The 23,359-nt window shown below is 46.7% G+C and overlaps 1 protein-coding gene across 3 annotated transcripts in view; it reads left to right on the top strand.

Annotated features, from left to right (window-relative positions):
* The window catches only part of SIPA1L2 (signal induced proliferation associated 1 like 2), a 172,352-nt gene extending 151,831 nt beyond the window's left edge, over window positions 1-20,521 (top strand). For all 3 annotated transcript variants that reach the window (XM_029931338.1, XM_029931333.1, XM_029931330.1), the window contains 5 exons: window positions 4,480-4,611; window positions 14,869-14,922; window positions 15,493-15,616; window positions 16,614-16,695; window positions 19,212-20,521. In XM_029931338.1, the coding sequence (XP_029787198.1) occupies window positions 4,480-4,611; window positions 14,869-14,922; window positions 15,493-15,616; window positions 16,614-16,695; window positions 19,212-19,358 (539 nt within the window). In that variant the 3' untranslated portion in view covers window positions 19,359-20,521. The remainder of the gene's footprint in view (window positions 1-4,479; window positions 4,612-14,868; window positions 14,923-15,492; window positions 15,617-16,613; window positions 16,696-19,211) is intronic.
* Window positions 20,522-23,359: the final 2,838 nt, after the last annotated feature.

The following is a 23,359-nucleotide window of genomic DNA, read 5'->3' as shown; positions in this document are numbered from 1 at the left end:
CCAGTTTCCTCAGCACCATTTGTTGAAGAGATTTTTCCCCATTACATACTTTTGCCTCCTTTGTCAAAGCTTTATTGACCCTATAGTTGTACATTTATTTCTGGGCTTTCTATTCTGTTCCATTGATGTGTGTGTGCGTGTGTGTGAGCACCATACTGTTTTGATTAGTACAGCCTTATGATATAACTTGAAGTCTGGAATTGCAATGCCCCCAGCTTGGTTTTTCTTTTTCAAGATTGCTTTGGCTATTTGGGGTCTTTTGTGAGAATCCCTGTTTTTGGTTTTTTGGTTTTTTTGACTTTTTTTTATGGAGATGAAAGCCCTCCAAGGAATGGGAGAAATCTTCCCGTGAGCATAGACTCACAAGGGCTCTTAAGTTTCAAAAGATAAGAACAGAGTATTAACTTATGCATGTTCCCAAATCCTGTTGTTTTGACCTCGCACCTCCCAAAAGATGCCCCTTGAAGCTTAAAGAGCAGGGAGAGTTTAGAATAAATCAAATGAGTATTTTCCCTGTAATTCAGTACTCATGCACAATGCTGTAGACCCAGGCATAGACCCAGTGTGGGGGGGTGCAGGTGGTTAGAGCCGCTAACAGGCAGGAGGTGGCCAAGTTGGCATTGAGGAAGGTGCTCATGGGCCATTGGAGGCAGGGGCTGGCTGATCCACTAGGGCACTTCTTTCTCTTTTTCAAAGCTTCCCAACCTCCCCTGTAATAAACATCCATTGGTTTTTAGAGGAATTGCCAAACCTCAGCTGTTCCTCAGCATTGATAACAACAAATAAAGTCAGACTTGCTACAGTCAGTGTGCCTTCCGGTTGTGGATATACAAACAGGAAGCCTCAACATTGGTTTCTAAGCCAGAGAGCAGGGGCCAGGCACCCGTGCCAGACATCAGCCACCTTTCAGACTCCACAAGCCACTTTCTCTTGTGAATGGGCCGAGAGAGCAGGGCACGCTCCTGACATAACACGAGCTTCCACAATAACAGGCTTCCATACCTAAGACAAGGGGTGCCTTTTCTTCCGCTTCTGTAAAGCTCAGGAAATGATCCAGCTTCAGCCGCGGTGGTGCGCACCTGCCCCAAACCCCCACCAGCCCTGCCCCAGCTTCATCTGCTTGCTGACTGGGCTGCTCCAGGGCAGGACCTGTGTCTCCCTGGGCAGACAGTACCTGCTGGTGCCGGGACCGTAGGAGATGCTGGGGAAGCACCATCTGGGTGATGGCAGTGCGTGGTCACCCAACATCCCGGAAGGACATTTATATTATAAAGGATTTTTGGTGAGTTGGAGTCTCAGACGAAAAAAAATAAATAGAATTTGTGTTTTGCCAATTCTATGATTTTCTAAGCAATTGAAAAGAAATTGAGGTGCTTTTCATTTTGATAACTCAGAGAATGTAGGCGCTCTTACTCCGCTTAAGGTGACTGTCGGTGACACTAGGACCTTCCTGCATACTGAAAACTGATGGATTTTGACTTAAATCCATAGAGCTTTTCTGCCAGAACTGTGCTCTCCGTCAAACGGCTCCTTGTCACCGGTGTCACAGCTAGTGCTACCTTCGGCGGGCACATGCCTGCCCGTGCTTGGTCCCATCACCGTGTTGTGTTTTCCTGGAAAGACTCATCACTACTTGTATTATTTCCTTGTTTATTTGTTTATTGCCTCCCCCCGTGGTCCCCCACCAGGCACACAGTAGTCATTTAGGAAATACATCATAGATACATGGATAAGCTCCCAGTAAATCCTGGGGAAAAGGGGTCTTCCTAATGCACGGATCATCTTTGCCAATCCTGTAGTAACAAATAAACCCAAAAGTTTCATTCACAACTGGGGAACGGAGATTATTCATTTGTAATGAAGAAATATCACAAACTGCATTTCTCCCCTTTTGCCTCCCGGTCTCCATAAAAGTTGGAGGAAGTTATCGCGCCCTAGGCTTGCCTCTGGTTGTGAAACTTACACGCCAAGACATTCCCAGATCCTGGAGTCATCACGCACTTGGCACATGGGTCTGTGTGACTTGTGTCCAGGGCAGCAAGCAGACCCACAGAGCCGGTTGACCTGTCCCGCTGTGTGAATAGCTGGCCCCCACCCTCCCTCCCTCCTTCAGTCTCAGCCTTGGTGTCCTGGCCACCAGGATTCAGATTTGTGCCTTGGCTTCGTGACAGATGGCCGCGTATCATGGAATATCGGAGCACTCAGGAAGGCTCAAAGCATTCATCTTTGACCCAAGACTGTCAGGGCCCCCCCGCCCATGGTCAGTACTCTGTGGGTGTTGGAGCTCATGGCTGCTGGTGGGACAAGTGGGGTGAGGGGTGCAGGGATGTTCTCCTGGTGCCCCAACCAGTCTGCGTTCTGCCTCCCTCTCCGCCTGGCTCCTGTGAGAGCCAGCAAGGGTGCCCTGGCCTGGTGCTGGCAGGGGAGAAGGGAGACTGCACACGCAGTGCGCACTGGGCCTGATTCTAGGCTTTACAGGGCCGGAAGCTCAGGGGAAGGATTATTTCTCTATAAAGGCAAAGAAAATCCTCAAGTTGGCATTTTTTAGTAAAACATGACTCTGAGTGTACTTTCTATAGAAAGGTTCATTTACTTGAACATTTTCCTGTCTCCGGAGGGAAGGAGAGGCAGAGGGTCGGGGGGTGAGGGGGGTGCCCCGGGCACACAGGTTCCAGCCTGCCTCGTGCACCCTTCCCGGGCTGCCACACTCTTAACCTCACTCCTGAAGAATTCTGGTCACATGCAAGTCAGTGACAAAAGTAACTGCCGCCTAGTCAAATAATTTCTCTACACTAAGTTTTGGAAAAACCTGCTTTAAGCAAAGTAGCCAACGTGTTGGAGAGACAAAGTGATTGTGAGTGATTGAACATCTGTGGGCTTCCTTACCTTTCTCCCGTGGGGGCTGAACCTGAACCCTAAAAGGCCTGAGGTCTGCAAGGGGCTTCAGCCCAGCCTCTGCCCATGTCTGCCTCCCTGGGTTCCTGAGAACTGGGTCAGGAGAGGAGGGAGCTGTGAGCCCTCCACAACCGGGCTCCCTTCACAGTGGGGGCTGGGACCAGCTTGCTCAAATATTCTGAAGCTAAACGTGGCAGTGCTGAAAAGAGAGGGGTTTGCTTGGCCGCACTGCACCGGGTGAAGGTGGGCTGCAAGCGGCATGTGACGGTGTCAGAAGGACAGAAGACCGTGAGTGCCCTTCAAGGTCAAACACCGCTGCGCGCTCTTTCTGTCCAGATGCCAGCAGTTCACAGCTCCCCCACAGGGTGTGGGAACAGAAATTACATGTGCGTTGGGTTAATTATGCCCCTTATTTAAATGCGGGCTCAGACAGCCAGGTGGTCATTATTTTGATTGGTCTCATTAGGCAGATGTGTTCACAAGCATCTGCATGCCACGTTTGGGGCAGGTTCGCAAAAGACATATCAGAGAAAGTCCAGTTGAAGCCTTTGAAAAATCTGTCCTCAGGGGCGCCTGGGCGGCTCAGTCAGTTAAGCACCTGACTCTTGATTTCAGCTCAACTCGTGATCTCGCAGTTTGTGAGTTCAAGCCCCACATCAGGCTCCCACACTGACAGCACAGAGTCTGCTTGGGATTCTCTCTCTCCCTCTCTCCCTCCCTCTCTCTCTCTCTCCCTCCCCCATGCTATCTCTGTCTTTCTCAAAAAAAAAAAAAAGAAAGAAAAAAAATTGCCCTCATATGCGTAGTGAGTTCTAACTAGTATTATCAATGACATAAACACTTCAAGTCCTGTGAGGACAGGTGAAAAAGAAACTAAAAGGTCCATGTGTACAAAGGATGGCAAACCTATGCTGGATGGCAGGGGTTCTGGTTCTTCCAGGGATCAAGCCACCTCATTAAGTCAGCAGAGCAGCCTAGGCACCGTTTGTGTGCATAGCATGAAAGAGACTGCCCTTTCTCTTCCCTGCCTGTTAATAATGAAGACAAGGTTCATCATCCTGCATTTTTATAATCAACTGATATTTGGGGCATCCTGAACTTGCGGTACTTGGCTTACGTAACTGGGTTCTTCAGGAAGCTTTTTAAACCATCAGGCTAGAGAGAGATTGTGCCAGACCTTGTTTATATTAGAAGCTTGCAGCAATCATGGGGGGTTGGGGGGGCAGTAACCTCTGAAGAAAGCAAGAATCGATCCTGCAGATAGACTCAGATGGATGTCCCTGAGGAAAGCAAGCCCGCCCTGGAAGAAAACCGTGAGATTCTGATACCGTACCACCAGAATCCATCCTTCCAAAAACCCCTGCGACCCCAGGGCGTTGCTGGCCGACCTCTAAGGGAGCCCGTAGGTCATGGCTTTTCCACAGGCCCCCGTTTTTCCGTCTGTGTCTTTGGGTAACTGCACCACACTGTCTCCTTTCATTCTGGGGGCTGGAAGTCCTTTGGAAGAAGCGCCCTGGCCCTTGGAGGGGCCGCCCATGCCCTGCACTGCCATCCGACTGACGCTCTGGTTTTGTTCCTGTTTAGATGAGTTCTGGTTCTCCGATGGGTCCTTATCGGATAAGTCCAAGTGCGCAGATCCTGGCCTGATGCCCCTCCCGGACACGGCCACGGGTTTAGATTGGTCCCACCTCGTGGACGCTGCACGGGCTTTCGAAGGTAAAGACTCAGGGCCTCTGGGGCCTGGCGCGGCAACAGAGGGAATAATAGGTCGTATTTTCGATTACCTGGGTTAACGTGGATGCTTTGCCCATGTCTGCGGCAACGAGCAGGGGAAGGCTTGAGCTGTGACTCAGGACCGTTCCTCAGGGAGACCGTGCCATTTCCTGGAGTGAGCACTGGGAGAAGGATCCCAAACCCCAATGCTGGATCAGCGGTCAGCTTTGACCTGGGACAAGTCACTTCACCTCTCTGACCTCTTTTCATACTGGAACCGTGGAGGGGGATTCGTAGGACACAAATCGTTTCTTTCCTGCGAGCGGCATGAGGGGAGATGGAGAGGAAGGGCCTCTGGAGGCCACAGCCCCCTGGTTCGGTGGGACGGGCACGGCTTGAGGAGTCTGGTGGCCCAGTGTTCATGCAGTGGGGTGTGCCCGAGCCCAGCCTGGGGCTCCCCCTGCCTGGGGCTCGCCCTCCCCAACAGTGTGTCCCTGGGGGTAGTGCAGCACACCCAGCTCTGAGGGCCCTTCCAGCCACCACGCCTGTGGGAATTTTCGTAGGCACTTCTCCCATGACCCAGGACTGTCACTTCTGCCATTTGCTGGTGCTGCCCTTCTACAGTGACGGCTGCTGCTGGGTCCACATGTGGCCGTCCGCTCAGGGGACGGGGCAGGGGGAGACTGCAGCCTCTCCCTCTCCCCGCCCACTCACCTGCTCCATCTCTGGTAGCTTGGCTCCCATCACCCACAGCACGTCTAGGCTTTGGGACACAAAAAGGCTCTTTCCCAGGAGTGACTGGTGCGTGGCAAAGTCAAGTTGCTGCCCAAGGCGAGGGTGGCTGCTTGCCCTTCCCCTCCCTCTGAACGAGCCGGCCCTGCCCTGCCGGTGGATCTTCTCTAAGTGATTAGGGTCAGTGCCTCTGGTCCTAAGTACCGAGGTGGGGGTGGGGAGCCACGGGGAGAAGGTGAAGGCTCCTTGCAAGCTAATTCAGACACCAGGGGCGTTCAGCTCCAGTAAACAAGCAGAGAGAAACTCTGTTAGGAAACTTCTGCAAATCTAACAGGCTCTTACTGCTCCCTTAGTAGGACTGAGGGCCTTGGGTTCACTGCCTTGCAAAGAACTTATTCCATGTGGAAACCTCAAATGCCCCGTCTGCTCTGTGATGCAGCCCTCGTTCCCGGACGTCACCCAAAGTTGGTTATAGAACCCAGGCCCTTGGCCCACTTACTTCCTGTTCTTCCAACACTGACCTAGATGCGACCCAGCCCCAAAGGGCAGGAGCGCTGTCTTTACCTCCGTCCAGAGCAGCGCAGGCAGCAGGTAGAAGGATTTTCTCTAGCATGTTCTTCGCACCCTGTGCTGTCTTACTGCCTGCAGGAGAAGATAAGAACGTCTCTTCTGTCCCGCTGCGGTAGTCTTTGCTGCCTAAATATTTGCATGGTACTTACTGTGCTGAATTCTGCTTTTATTCATTTGTCCGTCCGTATCTTCTTACTAGGTGATGAGTTTCTCAGGGGATGGCTGCTTGTTTTATTTATCTTATCTTTATTTATCAAGCACATGGCGAGGTAACTGAATGAGAAGAGCTGGTACCAGAAGATAGGTAGCCAAGGCACCGGATACTTGAGCTAAACCAGTTCACAGCCAATGTGTTTTTGACCTCTGAAGATCCTTTTGCATTTTACGCTCATTTTTCAGATATAAAACAGTATTTATCGGCTTATCTATATATCCACTTGCCACCCCACCCCCCATTTGTATCTTTGCCTGGTTCCCTTCTACCTTTTCCAGAATAAAATCACTCCTATGAAACAGGTCTTCTCAGGAGAGGGGCTAAGAGCAGGAAGTGGAGAATCCAAAATGGCACATGCACCAGTGACGAAGGTGTCAACCCAGGGATTCTGGTCACAATCACAGCTCAACTGCTGGGCTATGGGCCTTTGGACAAGTCCCTTGACTACCATAATACCACACTTTGGGCCAACACCGAATGTTTGACAATAATCCTCAGAAGTACCTGATTATTTGCATTAGGCTTCATTCAGTCTTCTTGATCAGAAAATGAAGACCCTACCCAAAGAACATGCAAGGCTTCGGACAGTCTTAAACCCCCACTTCTGCAATTCTGTTCATCAGAGAGTAGCTGTGAGCCGAAGTTAGAGTCTAGGTGGGAGTTGGCACCCACAGACAAAGGAGAAAAAGCATGATATGGAAACACCAGATAGCCAGCACCTCACATGCACCGGCACCCGAGCCACACAGAAAGAATGTGGGATTCTGTCTGCCAGGGGAGAGGACTTGGTTATCTGACCTTCCTGAAGTTTCCAAACATTTACAAATAGCATTTCAAAGTTACCGGTAATTCTTAGTGCCCCTCTCTCGGGCAGCATACCACAGCCTGGGGACAGTAGCCAGCCGCAGAGAAGTCTGCTGGGGTTCCGCAGCTCCAGACTTCGGCTGATCAGATACCCCGTGTCAGTCCCACTGTGGCAGCACTGGCGTGATGGAGAGCGAGTGTCATCCATCACCTCAACACTTTAAGGAGAAATGTCTTCACCGAGATAACCCACTTGCCCTGCCTGTTACTCGATCTTTCTTGTACCAGTTCCCAGAGCCATTTCGGAGCTAGACTAAACATGATAAAGATAGTCCAAAAAATCCCCTATGCATCTGTTTAATTGCTACAGACTAATAAAGGCAGTTCAAAATGCCTTACGGAGCTCAGACTGCTCTGGGAGAATGCTGGGCCCGTACACGGATGTGAGGAGTCAACACATCTCAAAACAGGCCTTAAAAAAAAAGCAGTGTATCTGCCTGTTTAATACCATGATCCTCCTAGAATCCACGCAAGTGATTCATGCAAGCAGAGATCCCTCCCCCACGGTGATCGACCGGTTGATGTTCCAAACTTGCCGTATGATGTATTTGACTTTGTTGAAGAGCTAAACTTGACACGGGTTACAGGAGTGTAAGAATTTACATTTTTTTACTATACTATTCCAGGGATAGAGCAGAGGCACCAGTGTTTCTGCCGCATCATGGCTGCCGAAATATATTGACACTCTGTTGGTGCGCAGAACATAACGTATCCTCTCTGGCTGTGAGCAGGGCTTCTCCAAAGAGGAGGAGCGTTTCCATGTCACGTTTCTGACCACAAGGCAATGAAAATAGAATAAATAAGAAAACTTAGAAGCAGAACACAAACAAAAAATTGTAAGCATTTGGAAGGCTCTTGATGTAATTCCTAGGAATCATTCTAGGAAGAATTCAGGAATATGAGGCCATTTTTTTCTTTTTTTAGTGAGTGATGATTCAAAGATGCTACCTATTAAAATCATTGGACTGCAGGCAGAGAATAGTCCTTAAACAAAAATGCACTGTTTTCAGAAACATTTACTTAAGTGGAGGGGAAAAAAAAAAACATGAAAATTAACCAACTTAACTGTACTTCAAAAAGATTCTACAAAAGCTGTGAAAGCAAAGAAAGAAAGAAATCAAATAGGTATTTTGGTAAACTGGCAAGAGAATTTTCAGTGTGATTTATAAATAAAATCAATGATTAATTTTCTTCAAATATTGTTAAAGCAACATACATTTGATAAAAATTGGAAAATAAAGATGAACAAGATTAGAAATGGGAAGATAAATTAGTATTCACCCAAACATAAGAGAAATTAAAAATTATTAATGTCAGGATTATATAGGAAGAAATATGATGAATAGGATAATTGGGTATTTCTTGCAGGAAAATGGGGGAGGGAGCCTAAGAAACTATAAAAGGCCCATATATGGAGGGCACTAAAGAGTTATCTAAGAATATCCCCAAATCCCCAATGTCCCCTGCACCTAATACATTTAGAGTTAATTGTTTTTATGTCCCTTATAAATTTTTCCTGAAATTCTGAAACAGCCTAGTAACTGCATAATAGGATTCTTTCCTGATAACACACGAGAAAAGAAAACCAAAAGACAATCTCAGTCATTAATAGTGATGTCAAGCTTAGATGAAACTCAGTAGGAGATTGAAGAGATTATTCATTGTTATTGGCAAGAGAAGAGCTGGTTTCATAAAAGAAAAACATTTAATTATAAAAAGTTATAGTAGCTGAAAGAATTACAAGTTTTCATAGCAGTTTCCCAAAAAGAGGAGATCTGATAGAATTAGGACCTATTTCTAATAAAAATTGAGATTTGAGAAATACCTTTAAAACCTAACAAAGAATACCTACTTTATCCCAGAGAGTTACATAATACTTAATGGGAGACTGTTTATAAAAAGCAGGTACCTTCAGTCCAGAAACTAAACAAGATCATGCTTGGAGACTGTGTCCTTTAATTATGTGGCAAAGTACTTGGCATTTCTACAAGCGGCACAGAGATAAAAGGAATACATTCTGGAGGTGAAAACATTTATACATACGCTTCTGCATCTAGAAAATATGAAAGATAAAAAAGAAATTATTCCAATGAAGAGCACAGTTCTCTTAATGAGGCGTGAGACACGGAAAGAATTGTTGAACCACTGTATTGTATGCTTGAAACTAATAGAACACTGTCTGTTAATTATACTTGAACTAAAAAAACAAAAACCAAATCAAATTTTTAAAATGAAACTATCCAAGATTAGAAAACAGAGTGACCAGGGAACATATTTTAAAATATATTTCATATTTTCTACACCTTGTTTCAAAGCAGAGTTATTTTTTTCAGTTATCTATTTCTGCATAAAACTCACCCCCACATGTATGGCTGGACGCAGTGGTGTATTATGTCTTGTGATTCTGGGGGCCGGTTAGGTTCAAGCCAGTGGTTCTTCTGCTCCCTGTGCTTTTAGCTCACGCAGTCGTCTTTAGCTGCAGCTTGGCTCATGGGTCTGTGGCTGGACCCGCTGGGCTCTGGCTGGACCCCCATCTCCAGCAGAGTAATTGTACCTCTCCGTATGTGGATCTAGGAATCCAGTCAGGAGAGCAAAAGCAGAAGTAACATGATCTCGCAGAGCCTGGTCTTGGAGGGCCCAGAACACTGTGTCCCCCACACTGCTGGTCAGAGCACGTCCCAAGGGCAGCCCAGCCCCCACAGGTGGGACGTAGACTCAGCCTCTGAGTGTGCGGGCTGCCGTGTGCACAGAACCATGTTTGTAGACTCTCTTCCGCCAGAACAGGAGAAAAGGGCACTTTCAATATATCTGTAAGATCAAACTCTTTATTCTTTGGAAATTAAGCCATTGTTAGAGTTATAATTCGAGAAAGCGAAGGACACTTCAATAACCGATAAGAATGGATAGGAAGCTTCCAGTAAAGATGATGAATCAATTTGTTTCCTCAATTAATATGTGGATTTAGTACAATTTCAATTCAGCTATCTAAAGGATATCTTAAAGAGCTTCATTGCGTCCATGAAAAATATTCCACACAAAAAAGATCTGTTGATCAATAATAATTAAACAGCATAGTAGTGATTTTTAAAAAATAGAAATAAGGCCTTTTGCAGGAAGAGGAAAAGCACAGACCAAAACTCTGACTATAATTTAGAGTTAAATGGGAAAAGAATTTATATACTGCACTTAGGTTTCAGATTTAGAAAAGTCAGTTCTGGAAGTAGTAAACAGGATTATCATTTTAGAAACAAAGAAATGCTTTAATTATCGATAATGAGAGAATATACAAAATATAATATGGCCAGATAAAAGTATTGAAACATTAAGATTTTTATGAACTTGAAAGAGAAGATTCAGGTAACCAGGGGAATATGGGGGAGGAGGGATTTGTAGTAAGCATGATGGGTAAAACCAGACAATCCCAAGTGCATGGAGGGGCCTAGCCAGCAAAGAACCCCAAATCCCTGGTGAGCAAGCTGTCAAGGCATACAGACGCACAGTCCACAAACGTATAATTATAAAATAAATAACAAGGATTTGTAAATTTAAACTGGTAATAAGCTACCGACTCACACCTTTGGAAGATGACAAATGAGGCCACCAGTCCAGGGACCGATTAAGAATACTCTAAATCTAGTGGCATTACAGAGATGACAAAAGGATCCATCTTCTTGTGCAGACAACAGGACAGTATGTAGCTTGAGCCAAAAAGTGGACCCGCCCTTTGACCAGAAATCTAACTGCTGAGAACTCACTTACTAGAAACAGACAGATAACCAAACTCTACCTGTAAGACCAAATGTCAGAAAATTTGGCATCTCCTTCCTCGGCCTGTGAGGTCAGGTACACTGGGCCCATGCTCCCCACTCAGCCCTTCTGTCATAGTCAAGGTCAAAACACCAGCGCAGTAATAGTGCCAGTTTGTTTGAGTGTGTGTTGCCCTTTTGTTTGTCGGGGGCTAGAGGTGACACATGTTTTGTACGTCAGAAAGCATACATGAAATTTCTGCTCTGTGTAATAGGGTAAGATCCTCACTTACTGCCCTTGCGGGCATCATTCCTTTATTAGCTGGAATAATGAAAGGCGCAGGTGTGCCAAGTAATACGGAGACTAGATCCCACCCACAAGTGTGGGCAAGTGAGCAAACCCGGAAGAGCTGGCTGTGGGTCAGGCACTCTTTGTGAAACTGCATGGCCGGCAGAATTATCATGGGGTTGCCTAAGAAGGAAAGGGAAATGGGGTCTCTTCGAAAGTGCTAGAATTTAAAACAAGTCTCATTTACCAAAATATCAGGAGTAGTCAATTTTTGTGTTCTTGAGCATGTGTTGAATGGATAATGTTTTCAATGAAAACAGGCTTTAAAAGGTGAAATTGCCGACAAATGACAGGAGACTCTGGATTTCCGTGTGTCACACACCATCAACAGGCCAGACTTTACCCCCCTCTGGACATCAGCCTTTGCTGTTGGTGGTGAGAGCTGCCATCTTCCTTCTCATGGGCACACGGCCGTGTGTGTGGCCGTGAGTGTACACAGGACACCTGCAGAGACAACAGTTCATCTATCAGGGCCCTACTGTGGGAGTGAAATATTCCACGTAAATTTATTTTCTGAAAAAATACAAGTTTATGTTTTTAAAACATTATGTTCCATATGCCCTCGGTTTTTAAACAGAATAAGCATAAAAGTTTATAATGAGAACTGTTTTCATTCTGAAGCTGCAGCTTAAACTTGATGAAGTAGCTTAAGTTACTGCTATTTGGACACTACAGGGTGGGGGTACAGGCATAAACAAAACGTGACATACTGCAGAACTCCCGAGGTAACACAGTTCATTAAAACAATGACAAAGAAACATCACTACTACTGAGACGAAAAAAGGAAAGTTCATCTAATATTAGTAAGTCAACTTAAATGATCTTAGAAGTAAGGAGTTGTTTCAGGCCAACAACAATAGTTGTATCTTAAATGGAGAATAACTTCCACACTTTTGTTCATCACTCAGAGGTATACTCTAGACCGTGATCTTTCGGCATTCATGAACAGGCTGCAAAAGGCCTAGGCCAGAGTATTTATGGTGAAAGTGCAGTGTAACTTTTTTTTTTTTTTCCTTCTGGTGGCTGGTTAAGTCCGTGTCTACAATCTGATAAGCATGGTTCCCGATATCAGTACCTTTAACATCCTATGTATAGCTACCGAGCCCCAGCTTTTCTGTAATCCATAGTTACAGCAAAGACGTGTTAGAAGAGCTTTGTTTGTGGAAATGGGTTTAGTTGAATTGAGCCTCCCACTTGCATGTCCTGTGTGGTCTGTGTCTGGTGCATATACCCTTCTCCTGGTTCCTGCCCTCAGCAGACATGACTAATCGATCAGCGGATCAGAGCACTCCTCCCTCCCTGATGCAGACTTGGCCTGACTCTCCTCTCAGCTCTACGGCAGACAGCCTGTTGGGTCACGGGAGTTAACTCGCAGGCAACTGTTTTGCCATCTCAGCTCCGGATGGATGTGGAATACTTGCTGACTGTTCATCCTCTTTTTTAGTGCCAAATGCGCTCACAAGAAACTATACTGAAATAAGGTCTTTCAAAGATTATTTAAAGGGATGGACTGTTCCATGTGGAAGCCGTCCGTGCCCAGCGCCCCCACCCCCCACCCCGGCTTAGCCAGACAGATGTTCTTGCATAGAGAACAGGAAGGAAGAGGAGAAACAGGCCATGTGCGGGGATTGGGCTGGCTGTGTGTGCTGCACTAACCGTTCACAGGAAGTTCAGACTCCCGTGCTTGTCTTCTTAAGGTCTGGTCTCTGCCGTTTGGTTCAATGTCAGTAATTGCTTGGTTACTCAATATTTATCATCACAGAAAGAAGCTGGGGAAGAATGAAGCTCCCACTGGAAACTGTCACTGCAGTTAGCTATTTTACAGAGTAGTTCAGTGTCTGGCCTTAATCAGGCAGTGTTCTGTTTGGATTTCAACCTACCAGCTTTTCAGATCCACAGTGAAACCCTCTTTGTGAAACTGCATGGCTGGCAGAACTCTCTTTTTGGCTTCTTGCCTCCTGACCAGTAGGATCCCCAAGGGATGTCTGAATGACTGCCAGCAGCAAGTCCTGTTTCTGTCAAATATGGGGATATTTTATCAATTAAGGTAAAAATAGAGGAAGCAAACTAAGACATTTTCATCCAGATATTTCAGATTGACCACCAGACTCAAATATAAGAAAGATGGGAACTAACAGAATTATCATGGGTTGCCTAAAATGGGGATGAGTCAGTGGAACTCTTTTCTAAAGAGTAAGAAAAATAAATTCTTTATCTGTTTTGACATTCCTTTTTTGTCAGTAAATGTACTGTAGAATCAAACTATATCTGCCCTTTATTTTTTTTTTTTTAAAGTATGAGATATTCCCTTATTTGGGATCATCACAGGACAGAGGGTTATTTGGGACGTGAAGGCAGCCCGGACCCTCCCCCCGGCCCTGGAGCTGCTCACCCCTGACCAGTGTGCCCCATCATTCCTGCTCCCCACACCCTGTTGTGTGTAAAAGTAGGCAATACCCAGACTGTGCTGTTAATCTTAATTAAATGACACATTATTTCATCATATGCATCAACCTTCCTAGTCAGTACCAACCTGGGAACATGACTGTCTCTCAGGAACTCACAGTTCCAGAAAATTCATCTTGTAGGTGGGAAGTGTGGAGGACAACCTGAAAGCTTTACAGAAGCGTCTGTCGAGGGACACCTGTGTACTTACCACGGGTGTTGGGAAATCTGACGTAGAGAAGCGGGATGCATGGCTGGAGAACTCTGTGTGCTCGGCACCACTGCCAGGAGGCCCGGGCCGCCGCTGGGTGCCTCCAGCACAGTGCCCGTGGCGATCCTGCCCGCTTTTCCTTCATGTGCCCTGGCAGCCCCCACCATCCTTTTTAATTAACAGGAAATACAAGACCCTCCATAAACCAGACAGGCAGGTAGCCTCATTAGGAGGCTCATCCAGCAGCCAGAGGGAGACAGGGTGGGATAAATTAAGAACAGAGCACCCCTGACACGCACCCAAGTGCAATTTCTCAGCCATTAATCAAATCCTATGAAAAAGACACCACAGCACTAATACACCTGCTGTCTCCCTTGGACTCCAGCTGTAGACACATATGTGTGCTTAAGCACCAAGGAAGGGGACACATGGGGGAATGCAAGAAGTGGTAATGAGATCGTTTCCTGCTTCTCACCTCCACCTTGTTCAAGTGCAGGACTCTTCTGCATGGCATGCAGCATTTCTGGACCGATCGATGCTCTTGGGTCAGCATCCGGTGCCCAGAGCTGGGCTAGTCTTGGTCCCGTTCCAAAGAATATTACCTTCCCTTTCCTGTCTGGCTCTGGAAACACCACATGTGAGGTTATGGGTGCCAAGGACAGAAATGGCCCATGCTGAGAAAAGGCAGGGTGGTCAGGCTGACCATTGTCTTGGCTGCTGGAAACCCTATGCCCTTTGTGTCTTCCCCTGAGGGTTTCTAGAAAGATAACGTAGCTAATCTCCCTCACCACCTCTATTTTATGTTTGTAGTCCTACATACATTTAAGCACACTCCAAGTGGTCATGGATTCTTACCTGTGGATTGGCACGCAGGAGGCACCCTGTTTCTCTTCATCCTACACGGCAGCATGGGTCCAGCCAGGACCCTCGAATGTGACATGTTGAACCACGTTGTTTGGCATCACGTTACTGGCAGTCCAGGGCTGCTACTCATTGGGAACAAGTCCATGTGCTCATACGCACGCACAGGCTGTACACAACCCCAGTATTTGAGTCTTGTGTGGGCCTCTGAGGCTTTCGGACGCATAGAAATACCATTGTTGATAGGAAATTCTAAATCTTATTTCAGGTCTTGACTCAGATGAAGAACTGGGGCTGCTCTGTCACCATGCGTCCTATCTAGGTGATTGTCTGGGGCTGACTGCGGGCTCTTGATGTTCTGCAACCTTTTCTTTATTTTTCACGTGTCTGCACGTCTGCATGGTTTTCTGAGCTCGGAGGGTTGGTGCGCACAGGGGACGTGGGTCCCAGCTACTGCTGGGTCTCACGCTCCCTGGTCCGGGGACAGCTTGAGGAGAGGTCCGTCTCCTCGGTTCTGTTCATCAGCCGAGTCATCACGCGCGGACACCGACGCTGTGATTTCGTGCATAGCCATTTCGTGCACAGCCGGCAGCCTTGGCCTTTATTGGAATGTGGAAGGAAGAAAGCAAATTGGCTCTAGCAAATCGAGGATCTGCTAATTGTCCCCATGGCTGTGATGTGCGCATGCCATACAGCCCCCAAGGACAGCCAATCCTGATGCTTTCTGATGGTCAGCAGCTTGCCTGAGATCGTTTTTCTTTGTTTTGTTTAAAACAGGGCAGTAACTGATTGGGGTGGGGGGTGGCAGGTTAGTGTCGAAATTCACATTCACAAAGAAACATCACCCTGCAGCTCTACTGAACTTTCTTGTCTGTGTGTCTGTCCTTCTCAGACCAGAGAGTGGTATCCTTCTGCACCCTGACAGATATGCAACACGGGCAGGACCTGGAAGGCACACAGGAACCGGCTTTATGTGTCGACCCAGGCAGCAGCAAAGATTTCATGGATGCAACTGGGTACGTGAGCCGCTGTGGACCCTCCCTCTCCGCTCCCTGGGCCCCTGAGTATAAGGGGGTCAGCAAAGCCCCAGGAGACCTTTCTGTTCCCGTGTTCCCCTGGCTCTTCAGGATCCAGATATGGGACTGAGGAGGGCTGACTGGGCTCCCTGCCCTGCTGGGGTGGCTGGCTCTTGGTTTCATTAACTGCTCTGCCCTGTGGATGGCCCCTGCCTGTCAAGACATGTCACCCCATGCCCTTGGTGATGAGGCTTCCTGACAGAGGCAGCGGTGCAGGGGGCAGGGGGGCAGGTTCAGGTCTGCTGTTAATTGCTGCCACAGCACTAGACGAGGACCTTGCTGACCAGTCTTCCACTGCTGGGCTGCACATGCAGATTTGCCAAGGGCATGTGTCCCCCACCCCAGAACCCAAGTCCTTGACCTGGCCTCCTGCCTTCGTCCACTGACGTGAATGAACCACCTCTTTCCCCAATGTTCTTGACAAGTCTATCACCCACAGAATATATATGTTCTTTACCTAATTCGAACTTCCCTCTGAACCTGTGTTACCATTAACTTGCCCATTCATCTTGGTAATGAGCTTCATGGTATTTTCTTGACAGACAAGAACAAATTGGGGAAATGGAATCTATATTTGGTTCCTAGGACTTCATTCTGGTCTACCTAGTCTCAGTTGGCTAACCTGATTTACATCATTTATCTTTTGGCTTTTTGGGTTTGTTTTGTTTGTTTGTTTGTTTGTTTGTTTGTTTACTAACATCTATGCTTGTAGAGATTCTGAATCCCTTTTTAAAATCAACAGAGACCCAGAAGGGATTTTCCACCCAAAGCAGCGATATGTTCACTTTCCAAATGTAATGTGATTTGTTTATTTCTTTGCTGGGCTCTAAGCACATGAAATAATTTTTTGAATGAAGACATTACCAGCCAAAACACTGAATGCACCATCTTACCTTCAGTGCCCTTGAGTCTTTCTGAGTCCATCCTTCTTCCCTAGGGAGCGGTCTCCATCAACACTGACCGGTAAAGTCAATCAGCTAGAATTGATTCTCCGACAACTGCAGACGGACCTTCGGAAGGTAAAGGGATCCATTGGAATCTGTAATCGAAACTCTTGTCTTGCACAATCAGCCCCCTCTAACCAATAGAAATAAAAATGGAGACACTCAGGAAAGATCACTGCCCTAGTCAAAACCAACAATCCATTGAAACAGAGACTCATGAGGTTTAATTCTGTTTTCTGGCCTCCAGCTCCTAGATATCACTGTTAGAGGATGCAAGAATCACAATAAAGATGGCCAAGTGAGGGTGAACCCTCTGGATGCCCAGTCTTCAGAGCCTAGTGGTTTTTGGTTCCGTGGTTCATTTGTACCAACTATTTATGAGCTGAGAAGGGTTTTTTTTTTTTATTATTATGTTTGTTGAAGAAGGGAGAGATTACAACTGGTTTCAAGGTTGATGGAGGGATCCAGTTGGGAAGGAAGTCATAGTATGGGGGAAGTCTAGGGCACAAGAGGGTCATGCCCTGATCTAGGGTGGAAAGCTGAGGCTGGCCTTGATTTGGAGTGTGAACAGTTTATATGTAGTGACCAGAGTAGAGTGTGTGTGTGTATGAGTGTGCACTCACACGTGTGCAAACATACATTCATGCACGTGTACTCAGACAGAGATAGGTTGACAGAATTCCCCTCTAGTGTTTTTTTTTCCAGTTGTGAGCTGAGAGTGAGTGGTGGTGAGAAGGAGTAGGAAGGGCATGAGGTCAGAAGGTAAGGCGTAGAATCATGAGTAAATTGACTAGGTACTTTGGATAGGACTGCCAGGCAAGGCTGAAGATACACTTGAATTTGCAGCCCTAATTAAAGCTTATGCATTATTTGTGGGCTGAGTTGGGTACTTCTCTCTAGCATGGGTGACCAGCTGTCCCGTTTGCTTGGGGTGAGGAGGTTCCAGGGTACAGAACTTTCGGAGTTAGAACTGGAAATGTCCCTAGCAAGCTGGGACATCACCCTACCTCCAGCTGCAGTGTGCAATAGTTGGAGAGTCGAATGTAACCAGTTTGAGAGTTTAGACAGGAAGTCAAGACAAGGAGAGAAACAGAGCCCCTGGGGGTGTGTATAGCATGGGGTTAATCTGAGGGACCTAGCGTGTAAGCTGGGTAAGGGGACATACTGTCACTACAGGGGACAGTGAAAATAAGGTAAGACTGGTGCTTTAGATAATTATTGGCAGAGTGGATACTGGAGAGATGATTCTAGAAGAACAAGAGGTGGTGGTCAGGACGTGGGAGGACAGAACATCTAGGAAGCTGTGTGATTTTTGGTTACAGGATGTGACTGTGGAAGCAGAGGCTAAGGGGGGGTGGGGTTTCCAGATCACAGAGAGGAAGTAAGGGAGAGACCTGGATTTAGAATCATCAACATACATGACAAGTAGTAAGGGAGAGAGGAAAAGCCAGCCACGTTCTAGAATCTTCCATTAGTGATAAGAGGAACTGGAGCTAAAGAAGATAATTGCAGTGAGCCAGGATGGCGGGTCCTGTAACCAGATGCCCTGTTTCACAGAAGAGCTGAAGCTTTAGGAGGAAGCTCCCTGGGCACTGAGGGACAAGCCGTTTGCCAGACCTCCAGGCCCCGAGTCTCCTGGCTGTAGGCAGACACCCTCCTACCCCCTTAACAAGCAGCCAGGGGACCCCATGTCTTCAGGAGAGAGTAGGGATTCGTCAAGAGTCATGAGGATGAAGGAAATTCAGGGAAGAGGTGGAGAGTTTCAAAGGTTTTCATGGCAGAGCACGAGTTCCATGGGGCACAATTAAAGGGGCTGAGGGATCTTAGAGAAGCAAGCCACTGAGTGGCAGCAGGCATTCGCAATGTCCTCAATTACGCTGGTTTGTGGGTCCTGGTGATGGAGACTCCTGCATGACAATGGAAAGTCAGGGCAAAGGGAGTACTGAGCTCAGTCCTCAGGTGATACCCAAGCCTCCTTGTGGGACCGGTGTCTTAGCAGTGACGCAGCTGCTATTGGGAGCATCTAGGGGCACCTCGAGGGAGGTGGTGGACACACCAGTGGTGGACCGAAGAGTCTCCTGAAGAAGACGCCACAGCCCCAGGTCACCCCACAAGATTGCCAGGCCCAATGTTGTGGGTGGCGTCCACTGGACTTAGCAGTCAAGTCAGATCCTGTTTTTTAAAAATTGTCGATTATTTCAATCTGACAGTGACCCCTTTCTCTGTTTGGGGCAAAGCATCCCATTCCACATTCGCGAACTGAAACTCAGTAACCTTTTTCATTAGTGCCTATTGGGAACCCCAGCTGTGGTTCCTTTGCAAAGTCTTGATCATGTTCACATGGTTTTTAGTGGCAAGCTCTGAAGGTCATTATGGACATACACAGTAGCAGAAAAACTTGACAGAGTAGAAGTCCTAAGTACTTACTTTATTAGAACAACACGTCAGAGCAACAGCGACATTGGCACTGGGCTTGCTGGTGAGGAGCTTCTAGCAGTGCAGCATCGGAAGTGGGACTGTGTCGGGCGCGTGCGTGACACGTGGTCTGTGTCGGGCGCATGCGTGACCTTGTCTGTGTGTCCTCTTCCCAGGAGAAGCAGGACAAGGCGGTCCTCCAGGCGGAAGTGCAGCACCTGCGCCAAGACAACATGAGGCTGCAGGAGGAGTCCCAGACGGCCACAGCGCAGCTGCGGAAATTCACAGAGTGGTTCTTCAACACCATCGACAAGAAGTCTTAACCCCACACTGGCCCGCTGGGGGCCTCCGGAGAAGGCCCCCCGGGGCCCTGGGAACTCACAAACGCGTGGTCTTTCAGTATGCTTGCAGCCAATCGTAGATGTTTTTTTGCCGTTCCACCCCGTCCAGCACCATTACCCCAGTAGGGCAGGGAGGCGACTCTTTTCTGGAAGCCATCTTGTGTGACAGCAGAGAGGATGAGCGAGGCCGTGTGAAGATGAATGTAACTCCCGGTGTCGAGATGAATGTAAACCCTGGCGTCGGTCCGGGCCTCTTTCTGTCGGACTCCACTACCTTGGTGCTCTGGCGTGGGCGTACCTCAACGGGGAGGAGAGTGGGGCTTGACTTCGTCTGTATCAGGTGACCCGGAAGAGATATTAAAAGCAATTGACCATAGTTTGGGCTTTAGTATTGTAAAATAAACCCGGAGACAAATAATCAGACATATACTTTAATGTTAAAGGTGCTCTATTTTTTTGGATGTACAGTAGTTTTATTTCCTAGCCGCATTATCATAGCAATAAGAAAGAGGCATAGTAAATAGTCAGGAGAAGCCGTGTGGGGAAGATAAAAGAAGCACTGATGTCTTTAACACTAGTTTGTATGCAGTTCCTTTAGAGACTTATTTATTTGCAGGAGCAAACGGTGCCTGAATATTAACAGTGTTCTGATTTAAGGAAAAAACAGAAAGATACATATGCCTTGTATATGGCTCAGTGAGCGGTCCCTTCACCTCTTAGTTCACTGTGTATAGTTACTGCTCTGCTGAAGAAGAGTACGCCTGCTTCCGTTCTAGAACCTCCCATCTGCAGGGAGTCAGCCGAATCACGTGTATACAATGCCAAACTTGTTTATCTTTGTACAGAAGCTTTGATGAAGTGTCTTGTATTTAACGCCCTTATTTAAGCTTATTTAACCTTAAATTGTTAATTTTATAAACTTTGGTTTGACCTGCACTATGATGAGGGAGGCGTAGGCAGCAGCAGGCTCCGGAGAGGGGAGCTTGCCCGGAACAGACAGAAGAGCAGGGCGGATTTCTAACAACTGGATGCTGCTAGTAACAAGGTGTTTGTATTGCTTTATCATTTTTAACTGTTCTATTTGAGATGAACATACATTTTGCTTTTTTAATAAATGTTCGAAAGAGTCCACCTAAGCAATGGCATCATCGAGTGAATGCGGGTCTTTATCATCTGTGCGCCGAGAATTTGAGCATATGTGAATTTGCGTAGGGTCATTTGGCATCTTCATCTGTATTGCATCCTGCTTCACTTTCTTCTTGAATCCAATGCTCATTTAAAGTAAAGAGTAACTAGGGATGCCCGGGTGGCTCAGTTGGTTAAGCATCTAACTTCTGCTAAGGTCATGATCTCCTGGTTCCTGAGTTCGACCTCTGCATCAGGTTCTGTGCTGACAGCTCAGAGCCTGGAGACTGTTTTGGATTCTGTGTCTCCCTCTCTCTGCCCCTCTCCCACTCATATCTCTCTCTCTCTCCGTCTCTCTCTCTCAAAAATAAACTTAAATAAAACTTAAAAAATAACAATAATTAAAAAGTAACTACTGTTAATAGCTGATATGTTCCCACACTCTTCTCTGCACTTTTTGGCAGTGGGATTCCCATTTTGCAGCACAGTAAATGGAGGCTCCAGTTGAATGATTGACCCCAGCCATGTATGCTATAAATTTGTGGCCAATGTAGGACAAAGAAGACACAGAATGTGGGCCAAAGTGGAAAGGGAACCACAAGACGGTACAAAGTGCTCAACTTTCTGAGAACAAAAATGATATGAAGAATTTAAAGGAAGGAGAGTGATTTCTAGAATTTACCCTAAAAGGAATGCTTCTCACAGGCTCCCCCTGAGAGGTGTATTACGAAGATTCTTAATGTTCCTATACCCGATGTTGCAGTAGGCTTCAAAGGGCTGTTTCTTGAAGCCGCCCTGTGAAAGATACAGGTGCACTTTTGAACTACAATGAATGCAGTTCTTCAGGGAGCCAGGGTGTTAAGGGCCAGAGAGAGATCTTCCCTGCTCCCTCCCTTCCTTTCCTGTCACTGTGCCAGGCACTGTGCCAGGAGCTGAAGTGCCAACCAGCAGGGGTCAAGACCAAGCAGAACCTGTCTTCATGGGGCATGGGGGCACAGACATAAGATTATTTTGGAATGTGAGTGATCGAACTAAAGAGCACCTTGGATGGCTTCCTTAAATAATCGTTACAACAACTGGCATCGTGTGAACGGGTGCTCTGTGCCAAACACCTTTTTAGCTCTTTGATGTCTGCATAGCAGCCAGTGGGATAATTATATGTGTTCCCTCTGTACAAATCAGGAATTAAGACCTAGTGCTCAGAAGAGACCCCCATGGTTGGGAAAATTTGAAGGTGGAATGAAAAGCTGGGGAAAAGGGGAGGGCCAGGTAAAGGGGACATGGAGTTCAGGGGCCCTGAGGCCATAGAAAGGATGCATGGAAAATAGGTAGTAATGTGGAAAGTGATAGGGACACGTTGGAAAGATAGGTAAGAGCCAGATCATTAAAGAACTAGAGGCCATGGTAGAGTCTGGATTTTGTTCTGAGTCAAAAATGAGGCTGTTGATGCAGGAAGGGAGCAAAATAAGATCTGTATTTTATTTAAGTTTATTTATTTTGAGAGGGAGGAACACTCAAGTCAGGGAGGGGCACAGAGAGGAAGAGAGAATCCCAAGAAGGCTCCTTGATGTCCGTGCAGAGCCCGAGGTGGGATTTGATCCCAGAACCGTGAGATCATGACCTGAGCCAGAATAAAGAGTCAGGCATTCAATCAACTGAGCCACCCAGGCACCCCTTGTATTTTAAAATACTATTCAGGCTTCTAAAGGAGAATGGGTCATGTAGAGCAGAGCACTGCAAACTTCTGTATGGGGCATGTAAAATATATTAGGATTTGGGAGTCAAGTTCTGTCATATTTTTAAATTCCGATTACCCTTGAAAACTGGACAATCCATGCCCTAAGCTTTCAGGCCATCCACCTGCATAGCTGGCCAACCTGTATAAGAGAAAGAGTAGAGAAGAGAGACCAGTCCAGGTGAGGGGTGGTGTGGCATAGGCGCCAGGGAGACCGGAGAGGTAGAGAAAAGCAGAAGTCACATGTGAATGATAACCCACAGAACTGCTTGCTAATGGGTTGGAGACAAGAGAGAAAGCTTTGATTTAGGGATAAGCCCTCAACTTCAGAAGAAAGGATGAACTCCCATGTTCATCAGAGAGTTTTCCAAAAATATGCCCAGCTTTTAATAAAAGGTTAACAGCAGGTGGTGATTGGCAAGGGCCCGATAGCATCATGACCAGCAGTGGATGCATGTGCTCTAGAGGGCAAGAAGTAGACAGAAACATTGATCTTGTTGAGAGAAAATAAAGGCATCTGACCAAAACCTAGCTGAATGGAGAACAACCCCGCCTTCCTAAACAGTACCTGTGGACAAACCCAGATGGTATTTTTTTGAACAAGCACTTCTCAGTCTACGCTGGCAAAAGATGGAATCATCCCTCAAGCCGGCCTCGGAAGGGTCATGCCAAAGGACATGGCCAAAACGATTTTGGCCCGTTAAACTTTTCAAAGGAGTGTTCCCAGTCAACAGTCAAGCTGTAGAAAAATCTCATGCTTCCATGGAACGTGGTTTTGTGCAACTTGCCATCCTACTGAACACTGTTGGTTACAAAATGTACCCTTTACCAACTAAACACGTTGACTTTCTGTAACATTCTCCAAGCACAAGCCAATTAAATATTGGAATATATCCACTAAAATTATTTTTACTTTGGAATAATTAATATCCAGTAGGTTTTTTTTTCCTAACCATATGGACTGATCTATTATGTATTAAGGCCAGTCTACTATGTGACAGAGTTAATTTGTGTTTTAGAAGGTTTTATCCTCCTAGTCTCTGTATCAAGGAGCAGGTTTATCATTAAAAATACAAGTTAGGGGCACCTGGGTGGCCCAGTCAAGTAAGTGTCTGACTTCGCC

Source organism: Suricata suricatta, chromosome 2, assembly GCF_006229205.1.
Source record: "Suricata suricatta isolate VVHF042 chromosome 2, meerkat_22Aug2017_6uvM2_HiC, whole genome shotgun sequence".
Taxonomy (NCBI): Eukaryota; Metazoa; Chordata; class Mammalia; order Carnivora; family Herpestidae; genus Suricata; species Suricata suricatta.
This window is presented reverse-complemented; position numbering and strand designations above follow the sequence as displayed.